This window comes from Ascidiella aspersa, chromosome 6, assembly GCF_963924565.1.
Source record: "Ascidiella aspersa chromosome 6, kaAscAspe10.2, whole genome shotgun sequence".
Lineage (NCBI taxonomy): Eukaryota > Metazoa > Chordata > Ascidiacea > Phlebobranchia > Ascidiidae > Ascidiella > Ascidiella aspersa.
The window spans coordinates 5,823,696-5,848,960 of NC_139452.1; the positions used below are offsets into that span (position 1 = coordinate 5,823,696).

Here is a 25,265-nt window from a genome sequence, read left to right on the forward strand (position 1 = left end):
GTTATTCGTAAAATATATGAGAGTGTACATTTAGTCAAACTATTACTTTGTGAGAAAAGAATGCAACAAAAGTCACGTTGTCATGTTTTTGCTTTCTGTTCATTTAGGTTTGTTTAAGCGATTTTTGCTAATAGAATAACTAAAGATTTCACCAAAATACTGCTTTAAATGTTTTTCTTGTCCTAAAACAGTGGTCCCCAACCTTTTTTGGCTTGCGGAACCCAACAGGAATTATACTAAGTTCGCGGCACCCTTGCTCGTAGTTCTGCTGAGTGTTTAACTGTAACGTTACAATAACCGAAATTGAAACAGCACATCAACTGTGTAACGAGGTTGAAAAAACAATTAATCGTACACAAAAAATTGTATCAAAAAGCTTACCAATACAGCAAAAATTGGAATCCTAAAGCATTTAAAATACACCCTTGAATGTTAAAAATATCACCCGCGGCACCCCGGATGGGAATCACTGTCCTTAAGCATACAAAAGGTGAAATAGCAGAGCTTTTAAATGCACACGAGTCACTAGATTGCATAAAACTAAATGGGAAGCGTATGAAGACATAAAGCATAAAGCCACAGCGAAGCGTTTAAGTCCAGCGTTTGCAACAACTACAAAATGATCAGATACAATGAACTATATTACGCTATTTTATCAGCAATGAGTACGAAATTAGTGTTTCAGCGTTAAAAAACAAATAAAATTTTAAATGAGGAATGTTTGGCAAGAAATAGTTTCTGACATTTTCTTAAAATTGTTTATTGATAAAAGTTGTGCAAAGTTAAGAATTCTCTGAAAAATGTTATATCGTACTGTAAATTCGTGTCGCAAAGGAAATAATCCGATGATTTTCAAATTGCTTTTTGCCGGTTTGTAGGAAAAGCTTAAGCTACCAGTTAAATAAAGATGAGTAGCAGTAAAAGATATCAGCAGTTCAGGATTTAAAACTTGCTTACGCATTACAACTCCTGGATAAATAAATCCCTACACACATTGAAATATTACCAGTATCCACTCAGTTTATTTGGTTCCATTCCTTCGGAATAAAAATGAACAACAAGATGCTCGATTCCATCCAGAGAGAAAAGGAGAAACTGTTTCCACTTTTCGTCACGATCCGCGTTTTGGAAAATCTTTTCCTTTAGCTCCTCATCAAGATAATGTGACGCCTATTTTTGCAACAGAATTATTTTTTTTCACTTAATATTTCTGATTCACCGAGCCTATGTTTTATGCACACACTAATTTCGGTGAGCTTTCGTCAGATAAATTTGAGATGCGGAACATTTGTAATATATATATAAGATACATAAAGTGGTAACTTCTATGCTACTTTAAAGCTGTAATATAATTGTACATACATGATTTCGGAACACACGTAAAAATTCTGCAACGTTGCTGTAGTTAGTGTTGTGCTCCACGCACGAAGCATCTGTCGTTACATTTTGTCGGTCAGAATAGAGAGCTTTTAAGCGTGTTTCTTTTGAAATGCTAAACTCTTTCAATGCGTCTTTGACACCGTCGCGAAGAAGCCGTTCACTGTACTTCCAAAATTTTGGGGGTAATTTGCGGAAGTCGATCCGTTTAACATTGTTCTCGTCTTTTACCATATGCTTCTCCACTTCCTCCTTATAAATATCCTAAACAAATATGGTAAAAATAATGCCTCATCACAAGACGTTAAATTTTCGTATTGAGGTATAGCGTTGCTTTTCAACCAATAAACGTGGAGTTATGGGTGTAATGTGTAATCGAAATAACATCTAGTCTTGGCCAATACTCTTTAACCCTAAACTTTCTCATGCCGAACATGAAAGAGCTTTTATAAGCTAGCAAATTTTTTCGGACACCGCCTGCGGCCTAGAATTTTTCTATTTAATTTGCACTCTGTTTTAATGACATTTTTAATTATTACAGTAAGTTTTTCGGAAATGGCATAACAAATATATGAATAGTGGGTTTCATAATAAATACTTACAAGTAGAAAATCCGTTTTTTCTTTCCAACCCCAAAACAAAGGATGTGTCCTCACTTCTTTCAGACTTAGCCGCTTGTTGACGCTTCTATCAATCATTTTTCGAATAATGTGTCTGGCTTCTGCCCACTGCGACTCTAGTAGATAAAAGGTTTAGCGATATGGCTAGTTGTTCTTTAGACAGAAATTGTTTAATATGTTACAACAGAGCATCATAATCTTAAGCGCTCCCTGGATTGTGAAAACAATGTAATCTACAAGTACAGTAATCGCGATCTGATTAACTAAAAAGGTAATTTGCAGCCTACATCGTGGTAATCAATGAAGCGAACTTTCAGTTTAAGTCTATACACGTCATGGTATGACTGTATATTAATGCATGCGGTTGTTAATTCAAACTAAACATAATTTAAAGCATTGATTCTCTGTCGCGGCACACTTGTGTGCCTCGAGAGTTTGTCAAGTGCGCCGCGAAACGTTTTGTAATTTTCGAAAATAAGTTATATGTTTTACCAATAGGCATACACGCAAACATTTTAGACTTAACTACGCAATATTCATTACAAATGAATATTATTGAGACATTTACATAAATTTTGTCGTGCGTTAAAAGGCTATTGTACAATTACTCTATTGTTGTTCTATTTAAAGTGTGCTGCAAAATATTTACCATTTTTTAAAGTGCCGCAAGCTAAAAAGTTTGAGAACCACTAATTTAACACAACAGTTTAATTATAAATAAAACGGTATTGTACTGAATGCATTGAGACTCCATTATACTTTCACATTTTTGGACCGAAATCAGCAGACTTATGAAGTCTATTTGTGTTGTGATGTAAATTCATGACGTCATTTTAATTTTTTTTGTCTTTTGTGGTCCACGCGAGGCCAAAAAAAAAATGTTAGGGTCCGAGGTAAAAAAAGTTTAAAAACCCCTGGTTTAGACAATAAGGCGTAAGAACGTTTTGTGCTAAAAACGGAAATTAAATGCGAAATCAAACTTTAGAACTTATCTATATTTTTTGTGGTAATCTAATTTTTTGTTCAGAACAACTACTTATCTTGATGCTAATAAGCAAGCTCAATATTGTATGCTTTTATTCACAACTGTGGCAGTACAAAATGATTTAAGCCAAGAATTTCGCTAGAAGCATTACGTAAAAGTTTGCCGAAAGAACTGTGAGTAGTAAAATACTACGACGTCACTGAACAGAGTGTTATCGTGGTTAACTATTAGGCTGTGGCATCACAGGGAAATTTGCTTGTTTCGTCATCCTAGTAGATGTTAGCCGTGATTATAATGTAGCCTATACTGATATTTAAAATTATTATCAAAAATAACATTATTCTTTACTTATATAAAAGCAATTCATACTTGTTAAACTTGCTTGCTTCTTTGAATAGTCGTCTGAAGATATACAAAAACACATAAAATAGATATAAATCACTTTAAAGTTATAAAGCCATCGATTAAGTTTACCGAGTGCTTGAAAGCATTCCGGTTCTTCTACCTTTCCATGTACATGGGATTTTATTTTGCATTTATGTGGAAGTTTTCCACAAGTCAATACAAAGAAGAAGACAACGCCAAGACTGAACACGTCCGATTTTGGGGTCTGGAACACATATCATTAACAGAACCATGCTAACTCTTGTAGAGTTATTTTAGAATAACGGAATACAATATAGCGAGTTATTTATATTAGTGGACAAGTTCCTGGTAAAGCACTTAATGAGTAGACGAACTTGTCAAGCAATAAAGCTGCCGCTACAAGGCGTATCAATCAAAAGAGACCTTCTGGCAGTTATATTCGTGTTCAGTGGAGTGAAGACACTGAACGCTTGTAGAACATTGTACGTGTAACATAAAGGAAAAAAAATGAGGTTTATTATGTTGCCCTATAACTTGTCAATAATCTGTATAGGACGTTGAAGCATTAAATAGCAAACAGAATTGCCAGAAGTTTTATTTTATTTATTTCGTAAGCTTTTCCTGTGCAGTTGTAAATATTCTGGTATTTTTTCCCATGGTTTGGAAAATTAAATTTCAAAATCTACCTCGCACTTTCAACTTTAGGGGCCTTTGGAATCAATAGAGCTATTTTTTATATAAACTTATATAATTTATATTGTTTTGTTATGATCTAAGGCTATCGTTTGGTTGGTACAACCCTTTGCTCTGACACGTGCAAATAAACATTACACTATGGTAGATAACCGAAAAAGAAATAGATCACCGAAAAAGAAAAACATTTTCAGGGTGTCGTCCTTCATTATGGGAAAATACCCATAAGTTAAAACCCTTGCAATAAGGCAGATCACCGAAAAGGAAATGATTTACGGCATGAATTGCCTTTTTACAATAATTTAATGGAACCTGTATGTATATACCTTGACAGAAGAATTGGTACAATTTACAACAACTGCAGTTTGTTATTCGAAATATCGCACATGAAACTCCTTAACACTATCACAATTAATTTTTCTGTCGTAGGCCTACATTTCGTCTCTATACTAAATAAAGTTCAGCAAAATATGTAACTTACAGGTCTCGACTTTTTGGTCAAAAACTTTTCTGGTGCTATGTATTTTTTGCTGTTATCATCAGTTTTCTTCTTCACGTCCCACAATTTACTGATTTCAAAGTCACTAATTTTTGCTACTACTCTGTTCTTGCAACCGTTCTTGGTTAGCAAAATGTTGCTTGGCTTTAGGTACCTGTGAACTAAAAGAGGGTTGTTATTTCTAAAGTGGTTTCATTTATCAACAACACATTTTCTGGCCTTTTTATGCGATAATTGATGCAGTGTGATTGCAAAAAAATTAAGTGTAAGGACATCGAGGAAAGACAAGTTTCGCTTTTTTTCAATTACGTTTAGTACTGAACAACGATTAGGGTATACTCATAGTTATATACCGTGTGCTTCAGAAAGGCCCATTCCTGAAATCAGTAGCCTTAATAGTATTGCAGTACAAGCAAGGGCAAGGCCAGACAAGCCTGAGGTAAGTTTCGAACTGCACTACGTCATGATTAGGCCGACTACGTCATGTTCACTATTATTTTTCTGAAAGCATCCAGTGCATTTTTATGAGGGAGAGATCAAGGATATTCCTGTCGGCTGTAGATGAAAATTTTAAAATATGACGTCACGAATTTACGTCAAATCGCGACATTTCAAAACCACGTGGCGTTGAGAAGGCTGCTATCATCCCTAAACTAAAAAAACTCGGCGCCAGTAGTATGTTGCCGCTTCCACACAGGCTGTATTATTAAAACGTGTTACTTTTATTGTGGGGAAGCATTTACTGTATAACTATGCTTCAAGACACAATCAGCATGCAAGTTGCATGTTTATCACCGCGTTATGCGGAAAAACACCACATATTACGGAATTTATATTTACCGAAAGGGCATTTCAACTTAGTGGAACGATTAAGCAAGTAAAATGTTACGCATTTGAAAATATATATTTTCGCAATATTTAGCCCTCTGATGAAGATGTTACGCTATCCGTAAAACCACTTTTTTTAATACATGTTAATTGCCACATTCCCTTTTTCATAGTTGTGGACTATATCACGAAACAGATTTACACGGACATGTTGCAACGTAATATGCAATAGTGACGGAGGAGCCCCCGGTATGACGGTTTGTTTTATTTCGTTAGATTTCGGACTGTTGTAAATATCAACGTTACAACAACACCAGTAGTCCTTTAGCAGTTAGAATAAAATTGGCAAATATTCTATTTTACCTGGGCAAGGCCGGGTATTTCTTCTAGTAGAAAGACATTTTAGGGGCCCGTAAAATCAGAAAATTGAAAGAAAAATATAAGTATGACGTCATTTCGTTGCGGGCTCGGCGCATTTAATTATACACGCTTCCTTTTTTTCTGACATGTATTTTGTTAATAATTATATATTTTGGGTATACTGTTGCTTTCAGGCATTGCATCCACCAATATGTCGGACAAACAATTTATATTGACGCATACGTAGTTTTTTAGCTTTGTTTGCCAGCCGCAAGTAATAAAGATTGCGGAGAACTGCTTTAAAAAAATCTTTAAAAATGTAGCTTTAATTTTAAAGCGTTTATGTGGCTTGACTAGAATCTCTGTTTTTTATACGGAATTTATTTACCTTAGTTTTACAGTGAATATATTACACATAAATAGGAAATATTGAATCTTTGCCAATTACAAAAAAATTGACAAAACTGCGTGAGTAGGTTTAAAATGATAATTTTGTAGTTCGCGCACACTTTAGGGTTAAAATCAATGATGCGTAGAGGATACACGACGGAGTCAGTTAAGTTTGTTTGAATTACACCCAGGACTCGATCACGACCCCATAAGACCACCCGAGTACCAAGGCCGGACTCAAGGAAATCGCACATTTGACGGGGGTCGGAATCGGGTTATTTTTATCCGACTCCGCAGCCCAATAGGTAAAATACTGTAACACACTCGGGACTTTATCTTTTACGCTTTACATGAAGGTAAGGTGGTTTGTCTTAATACTTAAGTTAAAGTGAACCTCACCGATTTTGTAATCGTGTAAACAGGTTAGACCTGTGCAAGTTTGCCTTAGAATATCAAGCGGATCAATGTTAAAGTCCTCTGGGCAGTTTTCCTCAATCTCTCCATTACTGGTGTTAATCCGTTGTTGTTTGTTTTCAATCCACTGCAAAGAATATAGTTTTCATTCATATCGCAAATTTAAATAAAAACTAATTTATGGCTCACATCTTGCAAGTTCGTACAGCAGAGTTCGACTATGGAAATCTGGCGTTTATCCTGTAAAAGTGTAGGACTTATAACTTAAAAACAATGTTCAAATGATTAGAATCATATTGGTCATAGTCTTACCACTTCAGCTCCAAATATATACATAGCGACATTTTCGCCCCTAACCATCTGCAATTTCTTGGCATCTTTCAAAAAGCTGTTGCTCTGTTCGTTATTTATTTTGGCACAAGAAGGTTTCATTTCAAACGCAGTGTCCGAAAGAAATGAACTCGCCCTGGAGAGAAAAGCAGTGGTTGGTTAAAAAACTGTAAAGGGTCGACGTATAATGCTTCATTTTGTTCATGTATTTCAAATGGCAAATTATAGCAATTCAGGTCAAAATTGTTTACGAAATTAAAATCTCTATAGTACATAAGCTACGAGTAGTAGGTGACTTACTGAATGGTGTAGCAATCTTTATCTTGGGAGATTTGTCGTAAAGATGTAAACTTTGAGTTTATCTAAAATGTAACATCTTAGATATATTAAATATTGTAAGTTGGAGGAATCAACAGACGTCAAACAAACGTTTACGGTGACAGCATTAGATAATTGATAAATCACTCATTACGTTTGACTACTTAAAATTAATTGATACCTATATTTCGACATACCGAGATTTCCATTGTTGTTAAAATAATTTCACTTGGGTCTGAGTTGAAATGCAACTCCTCAAAGGTCATTAATGCGTTTCCTTCTCCAATAAATAAAAAGTCCGTTATGTTCTTATAATTACAGATGCTATATGTTGCATACCGGTACATCAATGTAAATTGGCTGGTTATAAAAACCGAACCAGATACCCTGTGAAAATATTGGAACGTGTTGAATTGATTAAAAATCTGTTTAAAGAAGTTAAAATGAATCAGTTGTTCATAGATTGACTTTAGGCTATTCAAAATGTTATGATGACATTTTTTCCGCCAAACTATTTCAACGAAGTTAAGAAACAAGTATAGTGTTTTATTTTGTCTATATTTTGAAACAATTTGAAAAAGCATCTTAAATTTATTTACCCACTTCGCGTGTGTTTTGTCACAAATTTAATATACATATTTATACCATCTAACGGTTTATACTGAAAGCCTAAAAAGTAAAATCGTAAATTACAGTGATTATATCACACAATACGTAAAAGTAGTTCGAATGAAAAAAAATAACGAAAACATAACAATGATAAGGGCAAAATACAGTTATTAAACGCTAAATAATCACAGCGATTTGAAAACACTTGTCATATCCAACACAATATAAAAAGTTCAAAATTAATAGGCAGCGCCATAGCCTAATACAGAAAGTGGATAATACCGTAAATAGGAAACACAATGAAACTAAACGAACATTTCATTAGTCATTACTAGGACGATTATTTTTTACCTAAAAAATGTGAAATTTTTACCTAAAACATTTGAAATGTTGACCTAAATATATATATTTTTTGACAAAATCTTAACTTATTAGAAATAAATTAATTTCAACAACATATTATTGTTTGACGTACAACATTAGTGTCGTGGCATTGTTGACCACACGTTTCAAATGTTTTACTGGCTACCGGTCGAAAACAAATTAGTTATGTTTTCGGGTTTATGTAAAACTTATAAAAATGCTTAGTTGATATTTTTGTCATTTGAAAAAGACAAACATATTTTCGTTATTTTTTATGAAAATGCTGTGCAAAATAAACAAAGACCTAGTTATTGACCATAGAAATGGGATAATTGCAAATAACAAGCGAAAAAAAACAGAAAATACTGTTCAGTACATTTCTCCAAATACAAGCTTCCGTATACCGAATATTGTTCTAATAAATATATCATACAGTTAAAATGTCGTTGAATATAACTCAACACATATTTTTTGGGATCAAATTTTAACTGAAAGAGAGTTTCAAAAAGCTGACTAAAGTTTTTTAATTTTGTAAACGATTAATGTGCATTTTTGATTGATTTTGGCTTAAAATAGTTTTGACCTAATGTGTAAATTGTTTGGACCGTCAAAAACAATCGCCTTAGTTTTAATGGTTTTGGGGTATTTTAATGCCGCTGAATTTAAAAACAACTTTGGTTGTTACGAATTGGTTTTAAAACTCGATTGCATAAAACTAAATAAAAAGCGTATGGAAGCATAAAGCCACCGCAAAGAGTTTACGAAAAGCGTATGCAACAACAAAATGTTCAAGATGCAAGGAACTATATATGACGCTGTTTTATCAACAATGATTATGGACTAAGTGCTCGGACACAACGCGAAGTAATAAGCACAAAAAGGAGAATATTGCACTACGTAAAAAAACAAATTAAAAATCGTAATGTTTGGCCGATGCTGACTCGCTACAAATCGAACATTAGCTTGAATCTTTATCACTTTCGTCACTGAAATCTGTCTGAAAGAACATTCATATAGTTAGGCCTATTTAATGAAGCTTTTATTTAAATTATGAAGATGTTTTAAAAGGTTATAACTAAACTTACTTCATCAAAATTTCTCAATGTCTCGTACACATGTATCAAAAGATGCTCGTTGCCTTGTAGAAAGCATTTCACCAAGTCTTCCCAATATTTTTCTTCTTTGCCACGGTGAGAAGTCTAAATGTGTTTAAATCATGCCTTGCTTGATGCATTAAAACCCGTTTTTTTACGAAAATACATCTACAGTTTGTATATTATTCCAGTATTTGCAACAATTAATATTGGTTTATTACATTGAACAAAGTTACCTTATAACATTCATTCAGTTTTACGTTATTTAATGACAGATAAGTAAAATAAAAAACCTGGTTTCGAAAGATCAGCAGAAGCTCTTCTACATTTCTGCAGCTTTTGCGTTTGTTGGGTTTGGCATCCTTCACAAACTGCGGAAGCTGGTTGTATGTGATTTCAAACTTTGCCATTCCCTCATTGCGGCCTGGCAGCAGTAGTTCATTGTAGTTGTTTAAGTTATGCAAAAGTTTTGAATTTTTGCGTTTTTTGACAATCTTTCTGTTTGACTTTTTCGCCGACAACCCACCGCAGTGCTCTTGGATGTAATCACTTGCATCCTAAAAACAATTGTTTAACCAGAATGAGGCAGGGCTGACACACTGAGCAAAATAAAATTGCTTAGGGCAAAAAATTCAAAAACGCTTACAACGAGAAAATCCTTTTTCTTTTGCGAATCCCAAAACAAAGGATGTTGCAAAACTTGTTCAGCAGTAGGACGCCTACACCGATCATCAAACAGCATTTGCCGCATCAAGTGTCTTAATTCTGCCCACTGCATTTCTAAAAAGCCGAACATTTATCGCTATCAGGAAGTTTTAAAATTTAACAACGAATATTTTACCATTTAATTCGCCTTTTCTTCGTTGACCAGCATCTATAACAATCAATAAACGCTGTTAGGTTTTTTATAATATTCCGCCGTTTAACATACAAAACAAGACCTGCATATTATCAAACGTTTGATACAAAACAGATGTAACGTAATATTATTGAAATACTTTGCTCTAATTACCGAATTTCGTCCAATCCAAACTTTGATTCGTTTTCCCAAATTGTCGTTCGTCGTCAGTCGAAGCAAATGGGGCTTCTCCGTTCGTTAGGATAAAATACATAATAAGACCCATGCTAAATACATCGGACTTGGGACTCTATAAAGGAAAAGTGTCAGAAATTTGTTTCAGAACAGTTCACACAACGAAAAACATAACTCCTTCATAATTAAGTTAACTTACCAGTACACTTTCTTCAGAATCATCGAAAACTTCCTTAGCCATATAGACCATAGTTTCACCCTTGATTGCATAATCCGAAATTTTCACCACTACCTCATCTCCAGATTTTGTGAGCAAAATGTTGCTTGGCTTGACATTTCTGTGAACTAGAGTGCAAGTTAAAGTAATCGTATTTCGCCCAACTTCAAGTTTTTCGTAACTCAAACTATTTAATATCAGGGGTTCGTAATTTTTTTAAACTATGACACCCTTTCGATAAACCTATATGTGAGGCATACCCTTTATAACACAGGATATGCAAACTTATATAACAGCAATTTGAAGCTAGAAAATCTTTTTTTACTGCCTATACCAGTGTTTCTTAACCTTTTTTGCTTGTGGTGCATCTAGAGACGTATAAAAACGTGGCGGCGCACCTTACGAGCGAAGAGAGAGCAAAATGTTTGAGATGTACCGGTATTTGTCTTAAATTGCCTGCAATTTTTTATTATATAGGTTTTATAGTTGCATATCATTAAAGTGACTCCAGCCTTTAAGACTGAAAACGTTATTTTGTCCATTGATTTAAGTCTAATTCCGATTAATCTGGACTATTTTAGATCTTATTCTGTCGTGGTTATTACTGCGAATATGGAGTTATTATGTCGGTGTTCTTAATAGGCGTACTATTGTAGTCTATTGTAGATTAATCATCTGATTTAGATATTGTTGCTTTGTAGGTCTTATTGCGTTTTGTAAGGCATCAATAAGCTAAGCTTAATAGGAAAGTAAAAAATATATGCTTTATATGATAGGACCTACATTATTTTTCCTTTTGCTCGCGGCGCACCTGGTAGCTTTTCATGGCGTTTTTTTGAGAAACGCTGGTCTATGCGATTAATTATTTGTGTGGGTAAAAAAAATCGATTTACGCAATTCAACAAAAGTATGAAGGGTATCCACATACGGGTGTATTTAAAAAAAATGATTGTTCGAAGTTACCAAAATCGCGATGATTTTTTGCAGCTGTATAATAACTGGTTTGGTCTGTTATGGCATGGTTTTATAATCGTGTCCTGCGTGGCTTTACGTTTTGTACCCGTACAATAATTCGAAAGCTAAAAGATCAGTATGCGCACCGTTTTTGTCTTCTCGGTCATAGCAAACCGACTTGACCAATAAACTAAGGGTGCGGTCCACCCCTTTGTGGTGCTTTAACTAAAGTAAGTTTTATTAGTGACGCAATTTATTAACTCTACGTAGTCGTTGTGGATTTTAAGTTGTATTATAAAGCAGTAGAGATCTCTCGATGGCATAAATGACTATTATAAACCAATGGCAGACAACCATCAGGCCGCGTAATCATGCCAGTCCGCCAAAAGGTCGTAACCTGTGAGTAAGTTTATATTTTATCAGGTGTCGGCCTGACGTTCGTAATTTATCATATTATTTTTATGTTAGATTTTCTTATGACGTAACGTAATTATTTTCTATAACTTTAATAACTTGTTGCAGCAAAGCAAGCTCATCGTTTTCATTGAATCCGAGTTGTAATCCCTCATTACTGAACATTTGTTGTTTTTGTTGGAGGTGTAGAGAAACGACGCATGTAGCAACTAAATGGGCCCAACGGCTAGAAGTTAATGGCATTCTTTACGTGGAAGGCGCGTAGCAACGCGCCTAATTAGTGATTGTGCCTGTGCGATGCGTCGCGCCATTATGCGCGCGCAAAAAACGAAAAATGGAGCAATAGCAAAAGGGAAAAACTTACTGTCAGGTTGCATAGAAAGTATGAATTAATTTGGTTTGCTAGCGCAGTTTCTTGTTTGTAAGTACTTTTAAGCTACGCCGATCAGTTATGATTTATTAAAACGTTTCTTACCAGTTTTATTGCTTGTTAATTTGATGTTTGATTAGAAAGGCCGGTTCGCGACAAAATTTCAGTTTTAAACCGGTCCGCAGTGCGAAAAAGGTTTGCTACCCCTGCTATAAACTGTACATAACCACCTACCTATGTAAAGTACATGGAGGTGATTCAGCCCTTCACAAGCTTGCTTCAGAATGTCAAGTGCACCAATTCTTAGATACTCTTTTGCATTTCTTTGGTCTAGTTTGCCTTCATCCTCATCAAAATATACATTTCTAACGTACTGTAAATAAACCGAACAATTGGTTTGGGCTAACATTCAAAGTGGTATAAAAACAATTAATAACTTACATCTTCCAAATTTGTAATGCACGATTCCATCGTAATGGATTTCGTTGTTAAGCACTCATTCTGAAATGTAGTATGTAAGTTTATCAACTGATTTAAAAGATGACCGATTTGTGCGATGGTCTTTGGGCAACAAACTCAAACCCATTCCCTAATAAAACACCTAACGCAACCAAACCCATAACATAAGCCGCATTCAAGTCATCATATTTTCTGTAATTCTACTTTAACCGAAGCACTAAAACAACCCCAAATGCAAATGCTACCTCAGTGGTTTCCAAACCTTCATGTTTTGTCAACCTTTTTGCAGTACTCTGTCATTCTCATAAGAATACCCCGAAAACGTAACTGTTTTTTTTCTTATATTAACTCTTTTCTTATTTTATGTTAAAGTTCATTTTGTATTGAAATGAAATGTTTCCATGCAGCATCAATATATAAACACATTTAAAAAAAACATATAAACAAGGTGACATGGTATTAATACCGTGCGATTGTACTATATTAGCCTATACCAAAAATCGTCGGAACAAAAATAATTTACTAGACTGAATTGGCATAATTTTGTTTCGCCCACGTTGAAAAGGTGTGATAACATCCATAGGGGGCTGAAATAATTATATTATTTAACTAGTTTTGGGTGGAAACATATTTTAACAGTTCATGGCAGATATTTTTGCTTACGGTGCACTAGAGTGAACGTAGTGTAAACTGCTACTTTTCTTATACTCACCCCACTGTAGTATTGTACTACGTTTTTATGTTGGTGCTTTTTAAGTTTTTGTACGTCCTGCCAGAAGTCGTCAGTAAGGAGCTCGTCCATTGCTTTGACGCAATATGCACGTCCCGTTGAAGCTGAATATGCGCTGAACGTATTGTTATTTATTATATATCAGTGTTAGTACTGTAATCTACAATTACATCAAATATATATATATATATATGTATATATATATTGTTTTGCGGGGTTACATCCTGTCTGCAAGCTTACAATGTGATTTTCTTCTTTTTAGATGAAATGCGGTCACGGTTTAAATCAAATTCTTCCAGCACTAAAAATAAATGAATGATTTTACAAATTGAGTATATGTTAACGTTCCTTTTCATAGCCTTTGGAAAGCTACCAAACCTATCATTAATATGCTTTGAAGAACAACTCTCGCATTCATGCCAGTAAAGGAATTTCTGGATTTTTCTTATACACAAAAGTGGATTCCTTAATTTGGCATGAAATATGTTTGGTCTTGCTATAGAATTAATTAACAAAACACAAGCGTTGCTTTGGTGCGAATCTAATGCGGCGGTTTTACGCAAAGCTATAAAACCACTAAAAGCAACAGCAAGTTAGAAATAAAAACGAAACCGTAACTAACTGAAACAGATAAGCTATTAAAATCCAATTTTCAGGCACTTTCACGAACTACACCTTACCATTGTTGTCCGTCTTAAGAATAACTCGGTCCATTTGTTTGGTTGTTTGGCAGCAATTCCGTACCTTCCATTCTTCAGTTGTTTGTTTTCTCTGCGAATAGCAATCTAATAGCATCAGTAGGGCGATTGTTTTTTAAGTTGTGAAGAAAGTCAAAATTATTTCAAGTTAAATATTCTACAAAATTCACAATAATCTTGAAAATAGACGTTCAGTTTAAAATTTATCCAAATTTTGTTATGAATAATATGCAATATAATGTTTTAACTGTAAATCTTCGTCGTTCAAGTTTAGTAAATCTTTCGTCGTTCAAGTTTAGTAAATCTTCGTCGTTCAAGTTTAACCAAACGTTAAGGAGTTTTTTGTTTTTGAAATTGTAAAAATGGAAAATTATAACAACAGCAAGTTTATTAAAAGATCTAAGCCAGTTGTTGCTTTTTTAATTCATTATACAGTTTGATCTTATTGGCAAGCAGTTGTTAAAATGTAAGCACTTAATCATTTTAATGACTAGTTTGCCACTTTTAATGCAATTTCAAAACTATAGCTGTAGCAGCATTGAAAATAGCTGTGACAGCATTTACACACACTCTATAGTCACAGACCAGTGAGATAAATGGAACCAATTTCTGTAAAATCTACACATTTCCTGGTTTTATGTACAATACGTTGATTGTATTTTATCTACTTTAATCCTAGGATATAAATGGGCTGCATTAGGCAATTTTACGCCCCATAAAATAATATTGTACGGGGCTACATGCTTAGACAACCGTGGGTTGCAAACAGGGCTGCGGAGTCGGACTCGGGACTCGAGGAGTCGGGATTCGAGTAAGACCACGCAAAACTATCCGAGTCCCAAGTCCGACATGCGCAGTACCAACTTTTAAAACTAATATGGCCGAATAACACATGATGGAATGTTTTCCAACCATGTTTTGTGAGTGAATGAATTATACGACACACCTAGAATGTATTGCTGAATATCCACATTATTTTAATTTCGTAAATGGTTGAAATAAAAGTTGTAAAGTCAGGGCCGGACTCGGGACCCGACGAAATCGCACATTTGTCCGGAGTCGGCCTCGGGGCTCGGGAGTCGGACTCGGGTTTATTTTTTCGGCCGGAGTCGAACTCTGGAGTTGGACTCGGGTTATTTTTAACCGAGGAAAATAACGCACTTGGTCTCTTTCTATTTGGCTACCCCAATATACAAGCTTAAATAATACATTTTTCGTGATACTACAAAGTGTTATACACGCCCCCTTATGTGGGTACGGTGTTCCCTAAATCAAGAAAAGGCTCACCTGTAACTTCGTAATGTCCACAAGGGGGCGGTACCGCCACGTTGGCAAACACTGATCTAACATATACTGGGTTGTTCTAATCGCTAGGATCAATCGCAAGAACCGCTAGAACCTTTCTATATTGAGTTATTTGTTACATTCTGTTTTTCGACAAATTTTTAACTTAAAAGGTTAGTAACAAACAAACAAAATAAGTTTTTAACCATAGATATTAGCAGGTGCCATAATTATAGGTTTAATTAAAAAAATTACCTGGTTTAAGCACTGCTTTATTTTTAGGAACGACATGTGGAAAGCTCTTATCGATAAAATACCTCGGCGCGGCATAATTTAATGAAGCCTGTGCTTCAGCGAAGTATTACGAGTGTATGAGAAACGCCCTAGACAGGGGCGGTGAGGTATTTCCTGTTATTTTGTCATGTGCTTTCCAAGCAAAAATCCTTTAACAGCCCCTGGCTCTAGATCAGACATATTCACTCCTTAGGAAGAAATAACTTACCAAATAGTTAAAATCATACGGCAGATCGTAAACCATCTTGCATATCATAAACAGCATAAAAGTTTCCGGCAATGCTAATTTCATCAGACCTAAAAAGAAAAATTAAACAATACTAGGGCAAAAAGTGCTTTTAGACTCTAACCGTAAAGTACAGCAAAAAAAGGCAAGGATTGGTCGCTAAAAGAATTATTTTATTAATTTAAAATAAATTAAATCATAAATGTTTTGAGTATAATTTATAAGAAAGAAATCCAATATAGCATGCCTCGTTTATTTAACTATAGTTTCTGTTTGTTTAATGGCACCGAAAGAATAATGTGTAGTATATTTTGCAATATACCACCAGCACAATTTTCTACGGGATTTTTTAAAAGGAAGCTGAAATTACTATGACTTTATCGTTAGTTGTAGCGCTCAAACATATACTTGGTGGTTAATTGCTTTAAATACGCCATAATTATTATTTTTTGTCGCAAAATGTGCTTTTGGTTAAAAACTAAAGTTTACTCAGGTACAATAAAAGCACAAATATGTGTAATTTGCAGATTTTATTACACGTTTTGGGTTAAAAAAAGTGCTGTTTTGCCCCCTATTTATTGTTGTTTAATTTGTTCGCAAAACGTTTTATAGTGATTGCCAACATATATCCACCATGTATCGTACGTTGTGCTTTTAGAATCAAACTATACTGACTACCGCATATATAGCTTATTATACCATCGTCAGAGCAGGAATACTACCCCTCTGGTAACCATTCTATGGACAATACACTGGCACAGTGGATGTTGTGTTTGTTATTGTAGTGATATCACATTACTGTCTCAGCTTGTCTATATTTACTTCCGTCTTTGAAACATCAGAACCCAATGACACAGGGTTTTGTTCAAAATGTTATTCCTACCCTTTGTATTATAGGGGAAGTCATGACAACTAAGCCATATTGGTTTCGCGAAACTCTCGTTATAAAGGACTTGGCCTGAAACTCAGAATAAATATTAATATGAACTTTTGAATTTTTTGTTAGTTTACGCAAACTTTATTATCACGCGTAAAAATATACACTTCGAGTTGTGCTGTATTAATGGCTGCTTCGGGATCCTACACAATTGAAACAAAAGTGTTCCGGTTTTTGTTAGCGTACCAGAAAGGGCAGCCTTTCTTTTTTTAAATCGTCATTTCCATGGCATTAATGAAGTTTAATTTAGTTTAATAAAGTGCTACTTTCAACGCGGAAAATGCTGCACGACACGTTTGACCTCAACAAATTTGACGGCAGTAGGCCTACAATTTAAATAACCCCTTTGAAAAGTCCTATTTAACCGGTAGGTTTACAACTTTTAAAAGTGGACAACTATTAATGCCTTGGTGGGCACATAATGCAACTGGCAATGCTGCTATGATTGTTTCTCAACATGTTCCCCCTTTAGCGTATAGCTCAGTTGGTAGAGCTACGGTATGACCGGGGCTCATGAGTTTGAACCTTACCGCAGGCTAGTTATTTTTTAGTCTAGCCTTGCTTGCACTATAATCCTGATCAGGTTGTCTGATTTCGATAAGCCTCTCCGAAGGCATCTTATGTACTACATATAGGGTGCCTTTATCGTTGGTCAGTAGGACTTCGGAAGAGTTTGATCATAGATTACACATTGTGTATATGTACGTTTTAGCGACCTGAGTAGGCAGCAGTCGTTTTGCACACTTTCGTTTATCTATATAGTTGTTGGCATAGGAACATACTATCTAACTTACTATTGAGTAGCACTGTTACGATGTGAGCGACGATGTCATCGCTGATAAGTAATGTAGAAGGTTTGCTGCAAACAAAAATAACGATGAATCAAATGAACGGTTAAACACGAAATACCCATTGCTTAGCCTTTTTTCGTTTTATTTGTTAGCGTGTTCGAATACAACATCACCCCCTATTTAAAAAATAATATAATGCGACCGTACGCTTCAGTGGGAGGAATTAATATAATAATTAATTGCTATTGTCGCACCATGTCGAATAGTCAAGGAAGACAGCACTGCAGGTAGACAATCTCACTAAGGAAGTTGTTTTCGACTTTTTTGTGCTCCTGACAGTTTTCAAAAAATTATGCGACGCCCCAATTTTAGTGTATTATACATAAATCAAAAATAACTGTCATATTGAAATTGGCCAAACGTTCACCTTTCTCGATGGATTGTGACAAAACTTAGCAAAACGTCTGAAATTGCGCCAAAAGTTTGCACAATTAACTAACAGTATGGCTTAATGGTCGCATCGCGTCATTTACAAACTTTATTGTGTGTGTCAGTCATATTTTAGGTTGTCTAACATACATTCACTATGGGAGATTACCAGGTTATATCATTACCTATTTCACCTAGTTATGTCATTACCAGGAAAAAATCAACTTTTACCAAGACTTTAAATCAGGGATCGGCAAACTTTTCTAGCCGCCCCCACCAACCAAACTCAAAAAGGTTTCTGCGGGCCGCACAAAATGTTAAATAAGAATTGTGTTATTAAAATGTTAGTATTTTTAGGAAACGCGATAACCTTAAATAAATAGTGTAAATCAGTGTTTGTTAATGTTCTAAGTGTGGGCGAGCGAAGCAAGCGAGCTTTTTTAGGGGTATAGCGGCATATTTAAAATTTTTTCTGCTAGTTTTTATTACATTGCCAAAAAAAAATAAAAAAATGTTAAAAAATATATGTCAATGTTTTTGAATACGTTTTCCGTTTGTCCACACACTTGACAGACTTCCATGGCGCAACAGTAATAAAGAAGCACTAAACTAGAGTAAAAACAACATCCAAAACGTAAACAAACTGGTCGCATAAAGATCATTTCGCCCGTACTAAGTGAAAATAGTCAAAAAGAGACTCGTGTCTAGTTGTCAAAGTGGCGGCGGGCCGTAGGTTGGCGAACCCTGCTTTAAATATGCAAACATTTTTCCGCGTACAAAACGGTGAAACGCAACAGCAACCAACAACTTAACATAGGAAAGCCAATTATTACGTAACAATGGTCGGAAAACTAGTACAAGTTCGCAGTACGGAAGTTGCCATTTAAGGTTAAAGTTACCTGCAGTGCTGTTTGTTGCTATTTTTATGTGAACTTTTTATCAAATTTTGCTATAAGTACTTTTACGTAACGCCCTCTTATGTGCGTTCAGCGCCCCCCAAATAAGAAAAAGACCCAAAACGCCCCGTTGTAACTCGCCAACGCCCACAAGGGGGCGGTACCGCCCACGTTGGGAACCTCTGACCTAACATATAACAGGCGCGAACGATTTCTGTCTAGGATGCTCATGAACAAAAAATTCAGGCATGACTGCACGAAGTTACGTTTAAACGTGACGTCATACAAAAAAGAACACTGCAAAGTTCGTTTTTTTGTTTAACTTTGTTTGGAAGGGTGTTATACATTCCACACAAAAGCCATACACAAAGATGTTATAAATATTTGAAAAAACGCCTTTAAATTGTTTAAGTTACAAAAAATTTAGGTGTGCAATGAGACGCACGACGCCGTTGGGCTAAAACGTGTTTATGAAAATGTTCTAGGACACAGGACATTGTAGTACCTTAGTCGTGACAATCGCGAAAATTTTTCCATTTTTGCATTTAAAATAGTCAGAAAATAGCCTACAGTTTGGGTGGAAGGGGGATGGTCAAGTGACTCCTAGGATCCATCCCTGCCATGTATACTTACTTTCCACAAGATACCACAAAGATATCCTGGCTGTTCTCTGTTGCTGGTATCTTGCTATTTCCATTGCCAATATTATCCCGTGACGTTTGGTTATTGGCACATGTGGTTAGGCCGTGACATGTTTTGTTCCTAAAATATAAATTTTCTATTAAACGTTCTTATTCTGTTCGAACTTATAGCTATTAATGTAGCTTTGTTACCTAAAGTTTAGGACTAATGTTTTTATGAGAGGATAATGCTTTTAACTTGTGGTTGTCTGACATATTACTTTAATGCCAAAAAAATTGTAAGGCAGGACCGCGGCCTGGAACCTATGAAATAAGCTATCGTCGGCTAAAAGATTACACTTAGCTAAAAACAAAAAACCAACTGCCTAAATGGTCCCTTCGAGGGAACGTACTAAAAATATAAATGTGCTGTTGCTACAAGGCACAATATACTTAAACGAAGCTCTTTTGGTACTTAGTTATTTTATCCGGCCTTTCCGCTCCCTATAATACAGGATGCTTTCATAGTATGGTAAACATCTGTTTCTTAAATCCTGGCAAATCCACCAGCGGCAGTATACCATAAATACAAAATCGGATGTTTAATTTCCAGCTCCATACACAGAGGTATTAAAAGATAACAACTGAGTTGGGCGTCGCCGTCCTTACCGTTTTTTTTATTTTGTTCGTTGGTATCTATTTTTTTGTGTGCCGTTTTACTGTGAGTGTTGTTGTTGCATTCCCTGATGAAGGCATCCTGTATATGTAGCCGCAACGTTTGATAAAATAACTATGTACCCGGTGAGCTTCGTTTTAGCGCACTAACAGTATATTATTGTTGATATTATACAATACGTAAACAAGTTCGCACTTCATGAATTGTTTAACAGTAAATCTATAAAAATTACTATAGGGCATGCGATTCGTAGGCCTTATGCACTTTAAGCAGACGCAGTCACTTACATTAACGATATCATTCTACTGTTTGGAGGTGTTGTTGTCGTCATTGTTGTTTGCGCTGTGTCGTTCTTATACCAACTGTTATTCCGTGATGTTTCTTGATAGTTTGCGTCGTTCCTGCAGATGATATTTGTCTTACATTTATTCTCGTATACTCTCCCCATTTATTAGTTATAGTAGGTTGGAAACCTAAAGTTTAAGGATTTTTTACCGGTTCAAGACGAACATTTATTTTGCTAGTATTTTTTGTTTTTCGATTTATTCGACGAAATTCTATTTAGTGTTAAAATTAAACTTTATTACCATCGGTCGTGCAACAAGGCGCTGGTCAGTGGGATGACGGCCTGAACCAGGAATGCAAATATGATGCTTTTAGTTCTTGAGCCCTTCTGAAGCATTTTGAAATATCAACCACCGATTTTACAAATAATTCAATTTATACAACCTGTTAAGTTGTGGCCGCCTATTAACGCCTTATAACAGTTCGAAGTGGCTAAGTTCTAAAGTTCCAAGTTCTAAGAGAGAAAACGCGCAAAATGTTTTAAACATAAAATTTTAGAAATCCACAATAAAAGCAGGGCACACATAATGTTTTAAACATTGTTTGCCTCTGCGGCTTGCGCCTATAGCAGGGACCTCAAACACACGGTCCATGAGAACATTTTGTGCGGACGTGACGTGCTCTAAAACAGTGGCCGGCTACCGCCGGTGCGCGAGGAGTTCGTTACCGGTCCGTAGCAGGGTTGCCAGATTAAATTTTGATTTAAACCCAAACTGTACTTTGGGAAAAAGTACAAAAACAATTGAATTAATTTTTATATTAAAAACGCATTAACTATCGTTAAAATATACTCCACGCTCTTGTAATGTTCAAACAACGTGTGCTGTGGCCATATTTTTTTTAGTTACCTATATAAACAACGTTCTATAATGAAATTTATTTTTTTGATATTCAAAAAAACTCTAGGCTATGGACATGAATTTTAATTAGTTTTAGCAAGCCTCTATAAAAATGACAGAAAAAAGCCAAAAAGCTGAATGTATTTTCTGACATTAACCATATTTGAAAAAAGCCAAATTTTCAAAATTTGGTGTCAAAAAATCTGGCAAGCCTTTGTACGTATGCCTAGTCTATGCTTTTCAGGTGTAGTTTTCCAAATTGCCATTATTTTATTTTTTAAATTTTTGTAACGCAATTATAGAAAGTGTCATAAAGTTTCGGTGGTCATAAAAGGTATTTAAAAAGCATTACTGTATAATATACAAAGTGTGACTTCTTACAAAATAATGGCCTAAAAAAGGCGGCTTGAAATAAGCCGCGGAATGGGTTTAAACTTTTTTTTCTGGGTTTAATTGCTTAAAGATCGCATTGAAAAAGTTGTAATAAATTTCATTTATGAACATTTGTTTATATTTAAGGCCGGTCCGCGACAAAATTCCAGTTTTAAACCGGTCCGCAGTGCAAACAAGTTTGCCGCCCCTGCTCTAACATACAAAATAACTATTTGTGCTTCGGTACTCTTATGCCAATAACAAATCTTCGGGATCAATTTGTTTGTTTGCTGTTCTTGATTTCTTTGTTTATACATCTTTCGTCAGCATATACTTCATTACTCATTATTTTTCATACATTTTCACTAAAATGTCTCTAATCTAAATTTACTGCTGCTTAGAAACCGTAATTCGTTCAAGTGAAAAAAAAACGACCAGCGTTGTTTAGTATTTTTACTTGTTTCCTGAAGTTTTTCGTTCTTTTTAATTTAAAAATTACTATACTACAGTACATAGAACGTCTGGTCGGTAACAAAGCCGAATAGAAGATTCACAGACGGCTCGGTGTGTCGTAGCCTATTGTTAGCCTAAAGAAATGTCATTTTGCTTTGGTGGTTTCTGGTTACTCTTTGTATTCCAACTAGTGTTGAAGACATATTCAGGAAAAACGAATGAATCCAACACAGCGTTGCTACAACATATTCGCTTCACAGAAACAAAGTAAAACAAAGATCGCTATTGCGAATTTTGTTGTGTATGACCATTTAAACTTTGTAAATGCAAGGCGTTTTTGGGTGTTTCTTTTATGTCTAAACGTATTTTTGTAAAACTATTTCGGCCCAAAGGCATAAGGCAAGTCATCAGGTCCTTGTAAATAATATTGTTTGACAACTTAAACGATTTAAAGACGTTTTTCTCGCTTGGCGCCAATCAATACCATCTTATTAGATATAGCTTTTGTATTGCAGTAACACACAAGAAGAAGTTTCTCAAGAAGAGTGTTTTTCTTGGACGTAATCTAGCAGTCTGTCTGCCAGCAATGCTAGACCAATAGCACGGAATTTTGCCACAACTTCATTGAAGGTCAACTTGTCTCCTTCCCTTTTGTGGATTTTGCAGAGCAATCTGTTCATCGCGCTGCGTGGAGCTTCTGTATATTATATAAAAAAACATATGCTTTACCCCAGTGGTCGGCAAACTTTGCTTGTCGCGGCCCAAAGTACTCTTTTCAGAGCTATTAAAGGCCTACTACGTAAAACCACTATACGAAAACAGTTGCAGATTCAGGATATTTGGTTTTAAGGTGAAACATAAGCCGGCGTCTTGATGGGTAAAACACTGCCAAGACATAATATAAAACATGTTATAAAACGCAGACTCTAAGCGCAAAGCGCGAAAATAATTTGTAGCAAAAAATAAGGTTAGAATGGCTCTCAGGGCCACATTTGTTGCGTCGGCTTTTTTAAGCTGAGCCAATTTAAAAATTCTTTTCCACAATAACTTAAAATAAAGTTCAATGAATGTACGGCTATCAGGCAGCCCACAATACATGTTTACACTAAGCTATTCAAAAGTAACTTGTGGTCCTCTAAAAATGGCTCTGCGGCCCACATTTGGGCGGCGGCTCACAGTTTGTCGACCACTGTTTTATCCAGTTGGCTGAATGCAGTCACTGCCTGTAACTGAGTGTAACATTTTTTATTTGCAAAACATTTGTTGCCTTTCTAAATTTTGGACATTTAACAAGTCCCGAATTTGGCTTTTTAAAAATTAAACATTGTACGTACCGGCACAATATTTGTTTTTCTAACTGTTACTCACCATCATCTTTTACCCAAACTGAAAGTTCACGTTCGCATACCCCGAATGCCTTCCCCAAATCGTCAACATCTTTTTTCACAATGTCAATGTTTTTGCACTCTTGTATGTTGGGAAAATTGGAAAAGAAGTTGTATACATCATCCACTGGAATTTTAAACGGAATTATTAGTTTAGGTGCTTAGAAACCATTATCTACCGGGCAGGAAAATCTGACAATATGCCAGTGTATCCAATGTGTTAAATAAGTAGAATCAATTTGAAATACCCTTGCCTGTTAAACTAGTTTCAATTCGTTATCGTTTTACATTCACTGCAAGTTGGGTGACTGAATTAAAAAATGAGCTTGTACCTAATTGACTTAGTAAACTAATTGCAATCAAATCATTAGTTCGCGTTTAGACCTACATCCTAAATCTTAAAACATCCATGTCCTTTTTTGACATTACTCAGGGTAAGGAAATATTAAATTTATAAACTTTCCAGAGCAATATTGACTTAACCAAATGTAGCCCGAAATAGCGCTAATACCTAGCTAGATGATTTTAGGATTTTCACGCTAAATTGGGATGTTCAGCCCCAAACAAAGAAAAGTATGTCTTCAATGCAAAACAGTACATAATTTACAAAGGTCACCAACAGCTACGGCTTGGGAAAAGTGTCTATCCACTTATTCTATAACAGGCTTACCTGTACTATTTGACAAACATGTATAAACAAACATGTTCACCGAAATTAATTTTTTTCACTTTTGTTATAAAAGTAACCGACCGTAATTTATGTATCAACCAACTTTTGCCATTTTTCTTGCGCTTTTCTTTTTTAAGCAGGGAAGTTCTTTCATCATCGTTGTCAAATTCGTTAACATCGCTAGCTGGTGACACCGATCTTTCTGGTGGTCTTCCTTCCTTCTAAGAATAAGAAATCACTGAAATTGCGTATGTACTGTATAAAGTAAAGAATAAAACCCCCGTTCTTCTGCCCATTTGGACTAGGTATATTTGGGCGGTTCGGAATGATGTTTTTAGTATATATTTGCTCTTTTTTTTCGAAATCGGTTCATCTGAAATACCGTACGTTTCATCGTACTTTTCAAAGTAAAAGTTAAACTATAGAAAGGCATAATTCAGGCTGCCCATGAGTTTTTTACGTCATTTCAACATAAAATGTACGTCACATTTTGACGTAACTGGTGACGTTACATTTTGACGTAACTGGTGACGTAACGTATTGACGTAACTATGTGGCATCATCATTAAAACCTCTTTGCTCTTTTCCTAAATTCCTATTCACTTACTAGCAAACGTTGTTCTTCTTGAAGCCCAAGATTCGTCGGCCGATTTTGCCAATCGCTGAAACTGCAAGAGAAACAAAGTTTTTTCGTGCGGAAAATATGTTGCTATCCAAGTTTGTTAACGGAATTTTGTTAGTAGTCATAAATGCTAAAGTGACGAGCATTGGATTTGTTTAAAGATGTTTTCAACCAGAGTTATGTCATTTTAACTATATTGTAAACTAAACATTACTGTGATTTATTTGGAAGTTTTGTTGTACAAAAAACGTTAAAAACTGGTCAGAGTTAAGCCGCACAAAATTGATTTTATCGGTACTAAATAT

At 35.3% G+C, this 25,265-nt stretch overlaps 3 protein-coding genes and 1 long non-coding RNA gene across 4 annotated transcripts; all 4 read right to left on the reverse strand.

Moving 5' to 3' along the window:
* Positions 1-1,517: 1,517 nt before the first annotated feature.
* Positions 1,518-3,586, reverse strand: LOC146139347 (uncharacterized). The gene is made up of 3 exons (XR_014501380.1): positions 3,352-3,586; positions 1,980-2,113; positions 1,518-1,641 (listed from the first exon to the last, which is right to left on the reverse strand). It is a non-coding gene; the product is annotated as an uncharacterized LOC146139347 (long non-coding RNA).
* Positions 3,587-3,875: 289 nt separating this feature from the next.
* Positions 3,876-7,446, reverse strand: LOC146139348 (serine/threonine-protein kinase 17A-like). Its single transcript, XM_083392407.1, has 7 exons — positions 7,378-7,446; positions 7,163-7,224; positions 6,845-6,998; positions 6,722-6,772; positions 6,518-6,659; positions 4,523-4,701; positions 3,876-3,893 (listed from the first exon to the last, which is right to left on the reverse strand). The coding sequence occupies exons 1-7, from the start codon at positions 7,444-7,446 to the stop codon at positions 3,876-3,878; spliced, it is 675 nt and encodes a 224-aa protein (XP_083248533.1).
* Positions 7,447-9,325: 1,879 nt separating this feature from the next.
* LOC146139349 (serine/threonine-protein kinase/endoribonuclease ire-1-like) lies at positions 9,326-13,720 on the reverse strand. The gene is made up of 9 exons (XM_083392169.1): positions 13,664-13,720; positions 13,406-13,538; positions 12,676-12,735; positions 12,469-12,607; positions 10,479-10,624; positions 10,259-10,394; positions 10,088-10,120; positions 9,893-10,026; positions 9,326-9,803 (listed from the first exon to the last, which is right to left on the reverse strand). Exons 2-9 carry the CDS (start codon positions 13,493-13,495, stop codon positions 9,450-9,452), a joined length of 1,092 nt encoding a protein of 363 aa, XP_083248295.1. The 5' UTR covers positions 13,496-13,538; positions 13,664-13,720; the 3' UTR covers positions 9,326-9,449.
* Positions 13,721-22,588: 8,868 nt separating this feature from the next.
* Positions 22,589-25,097, reverse strand: LOC146139350 (uncharacterized). The gene is made up of 4 exons (XM_083392945.1): positions 24,946-25,097; positions 24,442-24,559; positions 23,652-23,795; positions 22,589-22,980 (listed from the first exon to the last, which is right to left on the reverse strand). Coding segments are annotated over exons 2-4 (306 nt in total). The 5' UTR covers positions 24,443-24,559; positions 24,946-25,097; the 3' UTR covers positions 22,589-22,819.
* Positions 25,098-25,265: the final 168 nt, after the last annotated feature.